The 16,155-nt window shown below is 40.5% G+C and overlaps 1 protein-coding gene across 1 annotated transcript; it reads left to right on the forward strand.

Moving 5' to 3' along the window:
* The first annotated feature begins 43 nt into the window (after window positions 1-43).
* Window positions 44-11,819, forward strand: xxylt1 (xyloside xylosyltransferase 1). The gene is made up of 5 exons (XM_088350074.1): window positions 44-307; window positions 380-1,542; window positions 2,505-2,652; window positions 4,094-4,226; window positions 8,179-11,819. The coding sequence occupies exons 2-5, from the start codon at window positions 1,060-1,062 to the stop codon at window positions 8,573-8,575; spliced, it is 1,161 nt and encodes a 386-aa protein (XP_088206200.1). The 5' UTR covers window positions 44-307; window positions 380-1,059; the 3' UTR covers window positions 8,576-11,819.
* Window positions 11,820-16,155: the final 4,336 nt, after the last annotated feature.

Raw genomic sequence — 16,155 nt, forward strand, 5'->3', positions numbered from 1 at the left:
CAATTCCAGAAGGTGGCGCTACTGCACCGAAGCTTGCGAGGCAACTCCCAAAACAAAAAGAAGAAGAAATAAGGAAAGAGAAGCTTCAAGATTGCCGCTCAATGTAAACATTCGAAAATTGTGGACCGCTCCTCAGCAAGCGATGATTATTTTGTTCTTTTTTTAACTGGTTTGTGCATTTATCTCACGCGTTAATTCTGTGTGTATTTTTAATGTAAAACATTCAAACGGAATCCCAATATTCCTAAAGAGTGCCTTGTGAAAAAATATCAAAATAAAACATCGATGAGCATCGACACTTCAAAATGTAAGCAACGTCAGATTCAATAGTGTTGTTTTCATCATATAAGTTGACTAAAGTAGTTGTGCTTTTTTTCAGGAACTGGCTAGAAATGACTCTCAAACTCGGTGACAGTTTTTCAACTGATCTGACATGAGTGTACAGACATGCGCATCGTCAAGTTATGTTTATTTGTATAGCACTTAATTAAAATCAGAAGACGCCTCAAAGACCTGTACAGACTATTATTAGACCACCCTCTGATCTACAATCTACATGAGAGCAGGAAAAAACTCAAAAACATTAGCATGATGAAATCTTGAAAAGGGGCCGCACATGAGTAATCCCCCTTCCAGGATCACCATGCTGCAAAGGATGTTGCAAGGGCATCAACAAACATTACACAGACGTCGTCAACATAAAATATAGGTCATCCATTAGCTATTGAATATAGGTGTGTTATCAGCCTCGTTATAAACGGCTCCATTAAGGTTGCAGATTGATATCATAGAGCAGAGCATTCCACAGTGCTGGGGGGCCTTTATGGAGAGGGCTCTCGAACCTGCAATTTTTTTCTTGGCTGTTGGGACCGCTTGTAGACCAGCATTTCCCGAGCCAATGCTGAAGCGGGAACATTAAATCTGAAAGATACAAGGGTGCAAGTCCATGCTTAGTTTTGTATAATACCAACAGAACTGATAGCTAGCCAGTGCAGGTCTGCCAGATTCGGCATAATGTGATCAAACGTTATTGTCTTAGTTAATAGCCCCACTAATTTCATGAGATTTGCTTTCATGATCATGGGCTATGTCATAATGTTCAAGTCTTTTCAGTGTTTGGTGATCCTGGCTTCTGTCCTGGCTGTTGTGACATTCTATTATTTTGGCTCAGAGAAGAATAACTTTTCAAGTACCATCAAGTGGATGAAACTCTCCCATGCAAACCGCAAAACCCCAAAACCTCAAGATCTGACCCCTCACACCAGGTCCTCCCTGCTTGACCGTGCTGATCAAAAGAAAACAGGACAAGTTGACGACAAGATTTTGGACTATCGCTACAATGTTCTTATGTTGTTCACAAAAGTGGATAAAAATCATAGGCTCCAGGACAAGTTCAGAGTGGCCATTTCTTCTATGGTCAAGCATGCAAAGTTCTTAAAAGGAGAGATTTTGGTGCTTCATTTTGTGAGTGATCCAGCCAGTAAAGTCCTGGGGGAGAAGATACTACTAGAATTGCTTACAAATGTCGCATTCACATATGAGGTAAGAAGGCAAAACTCAATGGCTAAATAAAATACTACTGTTGCAATATTGAAACAACATTTTAAATGAGCAAAAAATATCTGGCAGTGGAACAATTTATTTTTACTGCCCTCTAAGTTTTTTCTGTTTTTTGGGAGTTTTTCTTTTCAGTAAAATAAATGAAATCAGTAAAATCAAGCAAGTTTTTTGAAATACAGTTATCCCTTAAATAAGTCATTTCCAAATTCTGGCCCAGGCTCCACTTAGGGCCCATGACCAAATTTTTACTGACCCGGACCCTTTGTCATAAAATTTATCATATGTGGCCCGCCAGGAATGTTGGCTGCAGTATAAAATAAATATGTAAAAAAAATATATATCACCATTTCATCATCAGATGACAACAGTAGCGAGTATCCCTTTGACCACCTTGTGCCTGGCTTTCTGTGAGAATTTTAACCCAATTTCTGACATCGCGACTGCTTCCAGGACAAGTGGAAATTGAAGTCTTTTTGTCCACCAAAATCCAAATCAACTGCGTCTGCCTTATTTGCAAAGACACTGCGGCTGTTTCCAAAGAATACAATATAAAGAGGCACTGCCAGACTAAAAATGCTGATTAAAAAAACTGGAAACAGCCTGTGAATAGGTGAAACAACTGGAAGCTGTTTAAATGGCAATGCAGCGTTTTTTCACTAGACCCTGCGAGTTAAATGAAAAGGCTACTTTGGCGAGCTACAAAGGCAAGCTACGAGGACATACAGCTTATTGACAGGCACTGCAAACCTTTAACAGAGGGTGAATTCATTAGATTGTTCAAAGAATGACAGGCTGACTATTCGTCACCAACATGTTTTCAGTTAACCAAATCTGCCCCGCTTTCTGTAAAGACACCCCTGCCTTACATCCTAGCAAAAGCAGGAATGAAAATGTTTGAAGTTTTGATTCTGAAGCCACTAGCCACTGTGTTGCGGTCCACACAGGTGGTGTTCTACGATGTGGAAGCTCTCTCCAACCAGATGATTTCACTTGTGGAAGTCTTGAGAAATCACTTCAGTGCTGGCTCCAACTCTTATTACAGCGATGCCATCTTCTATCTGTCTGTAGCCATGCACCGCATCTTGCCTAAAAGTAAGTGCAGCCCTCAGTCACTTCTTTGCTCCTACAATATTCAGGGTTCATACAGGTGCTTGAAATCCTTGAAAAGGCTTGAATTTTAATGTTGTGTTTTTAAGAATTGGAAAGTGCTCGGAATTTGCGTGAAATGCTTATAAATGTTGGTATTTGTTGCCATAATTCTCAGCAAGTCTGTTTAAAAATTACGATAGCATTCCTTTATGGTGGCTTTACTTTGCCATTGCATTTATTCTTCCCTCGTGATTAACTGTAGCTGGCATTAGTTTGTCCGACATTGTTCAATGAAGCGTCATAACCTCATAAGGATCGGTGCATACTAGACCTCAACAGAGCACTATAAAATATGTATTTGTAAGGATTACATAACCATTATGGACATCTCTGATGGGCCATGCAACATAGGTAGCGTTTCCCAGTGGCAAATTGTATTGGGAAAAACTTCCTGCAACTGAAAATGTTATTGTTAATATTGCTGTCATATTCACCCAACACCTATATGGGAAGAGGTTTGTCTCAAAAAGAAATACGTTTTGATGTACTCAAGATCTAAAAATCATATGTCTTGATTTATGCACATGCAATATTAAAAATAGCAAATATAAATCACAGATATATATTTGGCTCTGCAAAATACATGATTTTCATTTGATTTCTTCTTTCTACAGTACTGGAGAATTACAAATTTCTGTTAATGCAAATTTAATGGTTATTGACTGCTGCCTTAGTTGGTTAAGATTGCAACAAGTGCCTCAATCATGGCACAATGATTTACTTTTCTGCACGAGATATTGCCCCAGTTTTTTTTTTTAATTTAAGAAATGGACGTATGTGGGTTCAATTTTATGACTGCTAAGCCTGCGGCATAAAATCCGTGCGCAAAAACAAAGTTGAGTTTCTTCCTTAAATTTGCACTTACAGCTTTTAGTCGAGTACACTCTGTAGTCCGAAATTTACGATACTCAGAGGTAGTTTAAGAACATATTATCACTTTAAATAAAATAAGGCTCACCTAAAGGCAGCTGCCATTATCGTCTGCCATCTTGCTGCTAAGGGTACCCTCAAACATCTTGTGAAAGGCTGTGCAAACAAATGAAGAGAAAAACGGTACGGTTTGGTCACTGAGTCTCTGTAGTTTGTATTCTTCCTTGTCCTTTTTAAGCACTCATTTTCAGTTACAATACACATTATAGCTACATCTTGTGGTCAAATATTACACAACGTCACTTTGATTAATATCCGTTTGCTTAATATTGTTAACTGCATTTACTGGTTTCTCTTCTGGGTTAATAGATTCCTCATTTAACAGATTCATCTATAGTTTTATATAAAATCTTACCCCCCACATGGGCTCTTATTTACTGAATGGTTTGCCCGTGATTTGTTTGCAAGCATCTGCTCAAAACTCCTAGGGATTCAAATTTCTTCCCTTCCTTAGATTTGACACGCATTGCGATGTTTGACATCGATCTGAAGTACCGCACAAACATCAGACACCTGTTCCAGGAATTTGACCATTTCCCACCTGAAGCGTTAATCGGCGTGGTCAGGGAAATGCAGCCGGTGTACAGGTACTATGACGCAAAATACACAACATTTTACTGTGTAAGGGAAATATTTTGAGGCTTTGTATTTCTGTTGATCACACCTGTTGCGAAGCTTGGACTGCATTTTTCTAAAATTGACTGAGCACATTTTTTCTTTATTTACTGACACAGATTTCAATTCAAATCTGGTGGAATATTTTGTTGCTAAACCAGCTCGGTGGCCTTTTGAGTGTTTGCCCCCAAAACTGGGATGTAAGGGGTTTAAACCCTGGTCGTGTGATACCCAAAAAGGGATACTGATTGCCTCCCTGCATGGCACTCAGCATGATAGGTTTGATCACTTAATAATTCTTACCCATCCATTCCTTGGCCGAGTCATACCTAAGACTTATAACATTGGTAAAATGGCGGCGCCCTCTGTTGGCTGCGGCTGCATCGGCTCGCTACAACGGGTCAGGTGTATCGACATTTCGTTCTTACAAAGAATGACAATACAAAGGAAATTATTATTATTATCTATTATCTGCACCGCTTATCCTCAGTAGAGTCACAGGAGTCCTGGTGCCCTAATTCTTACCTTAAAACTCCCAATTATGCAAATAAGGAACCCCTTAAAAATAAGCATCATGTCTCAGTTATCGTCACATGTTTTGATAGTTTGTCATATTTATAACTGTCACTTGATTTTTGCCTTCATTTTTGTTTATACATTAGTAAATTGGTGTTTTTGATGGCAGTCATTTGCCAAAACTGAGATTCTAATGACGTTTGTCTTTTTTTTTTTCACTATCTTAACTATTAAATGCCCTGTATATTTTTTTTTGATGTGCTGCCGGCATGACGTTGGTTTGCTCTTTGACTCTTGAGAGATAACTGAATAGCTGAACAGAGATGCTTCTAAACACCAGGGGTCTTGTTGCCGGGCGGTAATTCCTGATAAACGCTCTATTAATTCTCTTCTCGAAGTAAATTAGCAATCTTCTAACATTCCCGCCTCATGGATCTTTTTGAGCTAGTTCGACAATACATCTACTGATGCACCTGAATACATCACCAGTAAGGTTTCCCGAGTTAACCAAGGAGTTTCGGGCCTCACAAGATGCACCGATTGCTAGTTGCCTTGGGCGGTCAACCTTGCAACTGGGGTTTATGTGGCATCTGCCTATCCCCATGGTTCTTCTCTCGGGATCCAGTGCTATTTTGAGGCTTGTCAGCTTCTTTGGTGGTGGTCTTGATGGTTCTGCTCCTTGCTGCTCCCGTCAAACCCATGGCACTTAAATCTCTTGCGCGAGTGACCCAAAAATCCTCTGCTGCCAACTTTGATGGGCATACATCCTGTTTTCCTGCCTTCTGCTGACTGTAAATGATCAGCTGTTGGTATTTGGTCATCTTCTTTTCATAAGCTCCCCCCAAGCGGTCCTCTCATGGCACAGTCAACCCGTCATGGAGGCGATGCCGCCATCATTTGGCATGGCAGGGTTTTTGGCGCGGATCCCGGTCATGGGGCCGCCCAGCTGACGTCCAGAACCTGTCAGGCACGTCAGGAATACCGGCGGCAGTCGGGCGCGGACTTCTATCACACTGTCACTTGGCTGACGTCCCGCACCGGTCGAGGTGGTGTGCCACTCTCCCAACCCGGATAGTTCCAGTTCGCCCCCACACAGTCACCCGCCTCCGCGCCCACACGTGCAGAGCCTAAGCGGACTGAGGGTACATGCGAGCTTTAGGGGTCAGCGCAAGCGGTCGCCGTCATTCGGCACAGAGGGCTAACAGCTGCAGCTGGGTGCACGTGGGACCTGAGACGCCAATGCAGCCGGGTTGTCGGGGGCAAGGTTAGGTGTCACCAGGTACCCTGATTTTGCCAGGGCATCGTAATTTCGACGGCCGTGGCTGGCAAGTCGCCTTAAAACCTGGGTCGGTCCGTACCCATCCCCGACCCCTGCGCGCTCTCTTGCTAATGGCTGCCTCGGTCCCAGCCGTAGTCCATTGTGCCAGTGTGGTCCGGCCGCCCTTGCAAAAAAAACGTCAGCCGCGGGGTACGCAATACCTGTCCCTGTTGGGTGTGGAGCAGGGCTTTAAAGTTCCTGCCGTTGGGCGCCAGGGTCCGTCACGACTCTGCCTCCCACGTCTGTATGCCAGAAAAGGTGCGAGATTGGTCATACATTTTATTGGATGTTGTCCTGAAAAGGTCGTAACTCAAACTTGAATGGCAAATCATGGGGAACCCTGCTACAGACTCACTTCTTTTGTTTTTGACATACTCAGAAATTCATGGTGGACTGGTTCAAATCATTTAACAGGCCGGTTCTAGCCGGCCGGCCATGTGTTTGACATACATAGTTTGGATAATAAAAGATCAAAACTATAAATTGAGACGTTTTATCTTCAGCAGACAGGAAAACCATCCACTACATACACATTTCATAGAAAACTGCTCTCAAGATAAAATACTGGGTCAGGAACTTTTGTGGGCCGTGTTTGATAACAGAGTGTCATAAGAACAATCCTTAGTCCTGCAAGCAAAGTTTCTGGAGGAAATCAAAAATTATCCACGGCTGTAGGTAGTACGCGTCACACTGAGGATATTACCTGTCTGTCTGCCCTTTACAAACAGTGTCATACCAAGGCATTGCATAACAATACTTGGAATAAAGACTGGGCATAATGTCTGGAAATTATAAATTAATCATTTTATTACGAAAAGATACTTTGGGACCAATATCGGAAGTGAAATAGAAGTATTTGCACACTATTTATGACTTGAATGAAAAGACAATGAAAGCAGATTGATTTTTTCCTGCATTTAATGGTACCTCTTTATGTAACAACTCTAAACATGAGAATTCCGGTTTTGGAGTTTTTTTTGGAACAAAAAGTTAGAGTTCACGAGCAGTCCTACGGGCTACCACTACATCGCTCACCGCTTGTGACTGCTTACTGCCAGCATAAGCTCATCCAGTTTAAGCATGCAAACTACTAGATGAAAAAACATAATAAATTGAGCAGTTTTTTTTGTGTGTGTGTACGTTTATTTAAAGTTAACATAACTAACTTTCATTTTAAGTATACAGTAAGTGCTTACGTATCATCAAAAGTCTCTCGACCTCACGCCTCTCAACCTCCTCCAATTAATGATTGCAACTGTGACAATATTTGCAATCTACGATGAAACTGCGGTCTGATTAGACGAGATCGGTCTTTAAAAAAAGAAATTCCCATTTATAAGTTGGTATACAGCGTAGTTTGAAATGATCAAAATACGTATAAAACATGGGAAAATGTGTAATTTGGCAGGTATAGGATCTCAGTGACTCTATCAAACCTTTCCTACCTCCGCATGACTTGGAGCCGTTGGTTTCAGTGCTCAAAAAATAATCTAAATTTATTCAGTTAATATCTTATTTATCTTATTATTGGGTATTATATGATGTGATACTGAGAATTTCGGAACAAAGTATTTTTTTCGTCTGTGATCTAGGACATAGTATTAGTATTGTCACACGCCACTGCCCTTCAATGCCAAATTTATGTCTTAAGAGTAGAAATACACTTTACACGGACAACAGTGACCAGATAATAAAGGTGCTGTATCTGAGTACGATCAGGAGGCTTCTTATGCTAATGGTAACCATGGAAATGAGTGCTATCTGTTTCATGTGGGGGAGAAAACCCCTACCCAAAACTTCCCGGAGAGGGATTGGCATCGCCAGGCTGTACATGTCCAAGACACACCACCGGAAGTGATGCCCAGTAGACAATGGCGGTTAAGTGAACCTTAAATTACTATTTAAATGTGATCAGGAAAATGTGTTTTTACACAGTAGCGAATTAGGGCTTATTTGAATACTTTTGGGAGGACCGGAGCAGACCAATTAGTTTTCGTTATCGGTAAAATTGTTTCACGTTCAATCCGCGCTTTGAGCACAATCATACAACAAATTACGCTGACTACTAACATTTTTCTCTTCACACACAGACACACGTTCTCACAGTACCGCAAGGCGAATCCTGGTACCAGAGTGGGTGATCCTCCTCCTGAAGGCCTCCCTGGCATCAACTCCGGTGTGCTGCTACTAGATCTGGCCTCAATGAGGGCCTCCACTCTCTACAACCAGTTACTGGATCCGAGAAACGTGCCCAAGCTGGCTGAGAAGTACAGCTTCAAGAGCCACCTCGGTGACCAGGATTTCTACGCTCTGATTAGCATGGAGCACCCGGAACTGTTCTACTTCCTAGCTTGCGGTTGGAACCGCCAACTGTGCACCTGGTGGAGGGATAACGGCTACAGAGAAGTATTTGATTTGTATTACCGGTGTGATGGACCAATTTTTATCTACCACGGGAATTGTAATAGCCACATACCAGATGATTGATAGTCAAGATGCAGTTTTCAAATGTAATTTTTTTTCTATACCTTGTTAATTTACGTTTCCGTCATTCCACTATCCAAATGCGTAGGTTTGATGCTCTTTTTGGTGGGGACATAGTGTACTTTTTTTAATTGATAACATACAGTGGGGTGAATACGTATTTAGTCAACCACCAATCGTGCAAGTTCTCCTACTTTAAAATATTAGAAAATGTTTGAATTTTGAAGAATTTATTTAGAGTGGAACATAAATGTTAGGTCACCAACAATCAAGCACGATTTCTGGCTAACTTCTTCCAACGAGGTTTAACGAGGTCTAACTCATTACCTGCATTAATGGCACCTTTTTAACTCATACGAGTATAACTCATATCACACTCCAAAACTTCACTAGAGCCAAGACCAACGATCTGTCAAAGGACACCAGAGACAAAATTATAGACCTGCACCAGTTCAGGAAGACTGAATCTGCAATAGGTAAAACGCTTGTTTTAAAGAAATATTGGTGGGGGGAAATTATTAGAAAATGGAATGCATACAAGACCACTGATAATCTTCCTCGATCTGGGCTCCATGCAAGATCTCACCCCGTGGCATCAAAATTATTCCAGAAATATCCCACAACCACACGGGAGACCTAGTGAATCACCACAGAGAGCTGGGACTACGGAAACAAAGGCTAGAACTTTTTGGTGGAAATACAGGTTCTCGTGTTTTGCATCTGAAGAACACCAAACACACTGTTAAGCATTGTGGTGGAAATATTATGGTTTGGGCGACTGATGTGTGTTAAGAATGGAATGAATGGGGCCATGTATTGAGAGATTAGGAGTGAAAGGCCTTCCACCAGAAGAGGCATTGAAGATGAGACTTGGCTTGGTCCTTCAGCATGACAATGATCCCAAACACACTGCCTGGACAACAAATGAGTGACATCATAATAAATATTTCAAGGTCCTGGAGTGGCCTACCCAATCTCCAGACCTCAACCCCATAGAAACTTTGTGGAGGGAGTTGAAAGAATGTGTTGCCCAATGACAGCCTCAAAACATCACTCTTATAGTGGAGATCTGCATGGAGAATTTTGGACCAAAAGACCAGCAACAGCGTGAAAATAATTCCAGAAAAGGTTTGGCCTCTGTTATTGCCAAAAAAGGATACATAATAATGTATAGGGATGAACCCCTGGAATTGACCAAAAACTTATTTTCCACCATAATCTGCATATAAATTTTTTAAAAATCAAACAACGTGATTTTCTGTTTTTTCTTTTTCTTTTACACAATCTGTCTCATGGTTGAGGTTTACCCATATTGACAATTACAGGCCTCTCTAATATTTTCGAGTGGGAGAACTTTCACAATTGCTGGTTGACTAAATACTTATTTACCCCACTGTATGATTGGTGGGGATCAAAAGATGTTTGCTCAATATTGGTGGGGACATTGTGCACTTTTTTAGATGATCATTTGATACTGGTAAGGACAAAACAATGATTACACTGTATTGGTTGGGATACATCCCCTCTGTTCAAGCAAAAACTGCAAAGCTACGCCCTTGCCACTATCTCTCCATTGCAGATTTTCCCATTATCTTTTATCTATTCATTATATATATATATATATATCATTTATATATATCTTAACAGCCTATTAGAGTTATTTAAAGCAGTGTTTGTAACCCAGCAGTGGGTTGGGGAGCCATTTCCAGTGGGTCACAGGCCTTTTCCTTGGCAAAATAATGCTAAGAAGAAGAAAAATACTTAGGGCAAATTACATTCATGAATAGTACTGGCAGATGCCAATGATACCCTGATTGATCTCTCCTACCCGTTTAGTCAATCAGCGCGATTAAGGGGGACCACATCTCATTTTATTGTGTTTTGGGGGGTTTTATTTCCCTTTTCTGAACATAATCATATGTCCCAAGAAAGTTGGTAAGAAGGGGAAGAAAAGGTGAAAAACGGTGGCAACAACAATTGAGTCGAAGAAGGAAATGAATGTGAAATACCAAAATGGTATACAAGTTTCTGCCATTGAAGCGCTAACTAGTTTGAAAATGTTATATTTCGAGCTTTTTACCAGTGCATGAATCTTTATCAGCTACATAATTCATGTTTTGAATTTTTTTTTTAGTACGTGGATTTTTTAAAGCAGTTTTAGAGGGACGCTTCTATGCGATGTAGGTTTATATGTCAGTGTTTGTTTTTTGTTTTTTCTCCAGTCATTTTGTTTTTTTGAAGAAAGAAAAAGCTAAAAAAAAAAACTACACAATCCTTTTTTTTCCTCCAGTCATTTTGTTTTTTGAAGAAGAAAAAAACTAAAAAAACTGCACAATCCTTTTATTGGATACATTTGAGAAGTGGAATTTCTTCTTGATCTGGGTTTCAGCATGTCATATGGGTGGAATGGTGGGTTCTGAATTCATACCAATTGAGAACCAGTAATTTAAAAAGTAATTATTTTCATAAATTGTTCATATTAAATGAATTGCTGGTCTCATGTAAAAAATAATAATCTAAATTTCATTTTAAGAGGGGAAACAGTGTTTTCTACTCTTACTGAATGTGTTTTTCATGTGATAACAGTGGTATGGATTAAACACCCATTGTACTAAAATGAAGGTAGTTATGATAAAGAATGGATATTTTAATCAATAATATTATGTTTTTGCGACAGATTATCTTTGTTAAATCACCCCTGGCCATCTATATTGTCAGCAAACACATAATCATTAAGTACATCAACCCTGTTTTTGTGCTTTATGTACTGCTACTCATCGAAAAGCTTTTGGGTTTTGTATCACACAGTTTGCAGTGATTAGTACAATAACACTTTACACCCAATGCAATCTGGATTTATGTGATTTTCAAACAAAATTGCGAACTCCAAAGCACCGTCCAACGTGATGTTTATCCATCTAGTCCATTATCACATTTTCCATGCAAGCCCATTTTATTAGAGAATTGATTATGCAATAGGTTTTGGGCCAAAAAGTTGGTCTTCAACTAGCTTGCCTTGGTTGTGTCTTTTCTACTGGTCTCAACGGCTCCTAGCATTACACATTGTAGTTGGGATAATTTGTACTTTCATTAATGCACAAACAATTGAGTTACTGTACTTTTTTTTCTGAGGTGTTTTATCAGGCTAACAGTGTTTAGTGATCAAAACAGATTTATGTTTGAGTTTTACGGGAGTGTGCAAAGATGAATTGTCTCTAATAGGCAATAAAATCAACATTTAACTGTACTCTGTCTCTGACTCGTAATAATAGAAAATGTTCCCCACTTGCTGGCCATGGGCCCACCAACAGGCAGCAGATACCATGGATGGGTGCTAAACAAGAATTCGGTCTCCTGCAATTCAAGCCTTCGAAAAAAGACTTCTGGGAAGGAGCTATGGTCAGTGTTTTTGAGAATGAGGTAAATATACCAATATCTGCTTTGCTTCTCGCACAGTTTACCTCGATTGAAATAATGTGTGCTTGGTTAATTGAAATTCAAAATATATCTAGTATGTATAATCCCTGTTAAAAAGAGTGTTAGAAATAAATAGAATCATACTTAAATGCTCTGCATTTGTATAACTCTTTTCAATTCAATGAATACCTCCCAAAGCACTTTACAATGTGCTTCACACACTCGCATACCGATAGCACCATCATCCATGCAAGGCAACTACCTGCTTATCGGGGGCATTAGGGATTCAGTGTCTTGCCCAAGGACACTTCGACATATAACACGGAGGAGCCGGGAATCGAACCTGCAATCTCTTGATCCCAGGACAAGCGCATTACCTCCTGAATTCCTGCCGCCACCTCGACGTCCAATTGTAATATTAAAATGTGATAGCACATTGTAGTAAATATTTGATCATATAACTAAATTGTCAAATGAAATACATGTTTTTAAATTAGCGAACAATGATTTGTTGTTCCGTTTCAACAACGTTTTGTAAGTAAGACGTCATTATATTGGGCTCAGATAACCAGTTTATCGTCATTGCTCATGCTGACTGTGGGCCGTACATGCACGCATAAGATGACAAGCAAAACCCTGCGATTATGATGGCAATAGTTAGCACAACATACTTTGGATTTAGAAAACCAAATCTATTTTTCTTTGTTGACTCCACCTGTGATGGGGTGTGAGTTGCACTGGATAAAAACCCCCAAAGTAGACTAGTTTCAGCCAGGTTCTCTTCCTTTGATCCCTTGGACCAGGGGTGTCAAACTCAAATTCACAGTGGGCCACAATTAAGCAGAGAAGTAAAGTCACGGGCCAAAGTCAATAATTAATCAAAAATTACCTGCAACTCTGTGTGCCCTGCGACTGACTGGCAACCAGTTATGGGTGTCCCCTGACCACTGCCTGAAGACAGCTGGGATGGGCTCCAACACCCCCGCAACCCTACTGAGAATAAGCGGTGCAGATAATGGATGGATGATATGTAACATTTAACCTTTTCATATGGAAAAAAACTTTAGTTTTGCTTAAACACAGAATTTGGAACAACTAAAGCCTAATATAACAAAAACATACAAAAATAAATTTGAGATAAAAGATATAGGTATTCATTTCTGATTTAAATAATTAAAGTTGTATGACTTTCTTCTGCTTATCCTTTCAAGTTCCTTTTTCAAAGCTAACAACAGAACTAAAAATGATAATGCCATTCGAAAAAGATCCAACATTTCAACTATTGACAATGCTTTGCAGTAGAAAAAGTGCATGAGAAAACAGATGTATTCAAGCTCTTTTTGCTAAGCTCTGATTTACTCTGAACATTGGTCTAGGACAGATAGATACCTGGTATCTTTTGTTAGATGCAAGTTCGTCAAACTCTGGAGTCAGGCTCTGAGCTGAGGAAAGCTTCAGGATGGAGGGAAGGTGCTCATAAGTGAGTCGATTTCTGTGAGGTGTTTTGTTCACCTTCATCATAGAGAACAGTTGCTCACATAGATATGTGCTGCTGAACATTAAGAGCATCTGAGCAGCTTGGGTGCGTAATTGACGCATTGTGTCGGGGAGAAAACATGGAAACTGACCACTTTTTTTGATTAGTTGTTCCGTGTAGATGAGTGGACAGCTCACACACGCGCTCAGCCATGGTATTTCTGCCCGGGCTCACGTTTAAAAATTCTTGCTTCTTACCTGGGCAACCGATATGACCATGCACTTTTTGACAAACTCCCCTCATTTTGCGATCTCTGCTGCCACAATAAAGCTTGCTTTTACAGCAGCTTCACTTTTTGATTTTGTGAACTAGGTCTGCCTGCAAATCAGACTTCTTTTCATCTCCTCCACCTTTTGCAGCTTCTGCTTTAGGTCCAGGTCCTTGTACTTTTCATGATGTTTAATTTCATAGTGTCTTCTTATGTTTTCCTCTTTTATTACAGCCAAACCAGCTCCGCATACAAGGCAAACAGGTTTCTCCTTTATAGTCGTGAACAAATAATTTTCCTCCCACCTGCTTGGAAGGTCCTGTTGTCTATCTTTCGTTTGGCCATTTTTGTGGAGGGTGAAATTATTAATTTGTCCAATGGGACCGGGGCATGGATGAATGACTGAATGGACGTAAGAAGCACTTGCCGGGTTTTACTGCGCGCCAAAATCCTAGCAAAGCTTTGCGGGATTTGTAGTATTAGCGGCACAGTATATACCGTGGGCCAGCTCTAATGCACATTTGATGTCGCGGCCCAAAGATAATCACACTGCAGGCCAAATTTGGCCCGCGGGCCTGTGTTTGACACATATGCCTTAGACATTTGGAAATCCCGTTGATGCGTTAAGTAAGTTACCCCAGATCAAGAATCCAGTCAGGATCTGATTCGTCATAGAGCTCTGCATCAAGGTAGCGGTAGGAATTAGATTACTCCTTTGATCATGACCTTTGAGAAACCAGAGATACCGATCGATTTGGGACTCCTTGAATTGAAAAATATCAAAATTGGGTTTTCTTTGCTTATTTGATGAACCTTCTTGTCGTTTTTTTGAATTGACATTTCAAGTGTATTATTGTGTGACTTTATTGCGCACAAATGTACATTTTGTAACCAATAATTGGTTTATCAACCGAAATTAGAGTAGATGATAGGTCATTAAACTGAAATAGAAAGACAGAGAAATCAAGATTCACCAAATGTATGATTTTTCATCCAACCCCTAAACCAAATAAGTTATTTGACAGCAATTTATGTTAAATGTTCTCAATGATCTTTTTCATTGTTCATTAAATTGCCGGCTTTTGTCCAAAATAATTTTGAATCTGATGTTTCCTCTATTAATTTTAAAACTCATCAAATCTAGAACTTGTCCAGTGGCTTTTCTTTCATCTGACTAAGAGCAATGCTGCTGGATTTCCTCCCAAATGGTTTTTAAATATTCCACAAGGAAGCAGTGTTGGCTTGTTAAATTCACACATCTGCAAGGGCGTGCTGGGAAACATCCATCACCTTTTGTGTTTCAAGGCAAAAGAAAATAAAAGAAAGAAACACTACGAGCATTCAAATTTGAATTGAAATCAATACAAAGGTTTGATATCACAAACTTAGTGTTTCTAAATCTTTTTAGATATTTAGACATTTTTTGTTTTTACTGTTCAGTCGTCAGTACTGTATTGAACACATTTTCTCAGATTTTGCCTATCTAGTGACTTAAAGCAAGGGTGTCAAACTAACATCTCATCTCATCAGCCGTACCGCTTATCCTCATCAGGGTCGCGGGGGGGCTGGAGCCCATCCCAGCCATCTCCGGGCAGTGGGCAGGGGACACCTTGAACTGGTTGCCAGCCAATCGCAGGGCAGACAGGGACAGACAACTCATTCGCTCATTCACACCTAGGGACAATTTGGACCAGCCAATTCACCTGAAATGCATGTTTTTGGAACGTGGGAGGAAACCGGAGTGCCCGGAGGAAACCCACGCAAGCACGGGGAGAACATACAAACTCCGCACAGGAAGTCTGGAGCTGGATTTGAACCCACAACAGGTTCCCATGCCATGAACTGTGCCGCACAAGCGCTAACCACTGCGCCGCCGTCCATTTTTACGGGACTAGCCGGACTAGTAAATTAATGGTATAAAATGTGTGTCTTTGCTGGAGGGCTGGGGTCTTTTAGGAGGTTCAATTAGATTATGATTCGGAGTTGTAACTTTGGTTATACAACTATTGTTAATTTATTTATTTTTTTCACGAAGATTTATTTCTTAGGTGTTGTTTTTCTCAACTGTGCAATTGTTTTTCTAAAGATAAAGCAAAACAAATTTAAACAAATTTATTCAACTGGGGCGAACTCATGCAGATGGAAAGTGTCAAAAATAGCATACTAACACTAATCAAAATCTCATCTCATCTCCCATTTCATTAGCTGCACCGCTTATCCTCAGTAGGGTCGCGGGGGTGCTGGAGCCCATCCCAGCAATCATCAGGCAGTGGGCAGGGGACACCGTGAACTGGTTGCCAGCCAATCGCAGGGCACACAGGGACAGACAACTCACTCACCCATTCACACCTAGGGATAATTTGGACCGGCCAATTGACCTGACATGCATGGTTTTGGAATGTGGGAGAAAACCGGAGTGCC

Source organism: Urocampus carinirostris, chromosome 12, assembly GCF_059441175.1.
Source record: "Urocampus carinirostris isolate Australia breed hairy pipefish chromosome 12, RoL_Ucar_1.0, whole genome shotgun sequence".
Taxonomy (NCBI): domain Eukaryota; kingdom Metazoa; phylum Chordata; class Actinopteri; order Syngnathiformes; family Syngnathidae; genus Urocampus; species Urocampus carinirostris.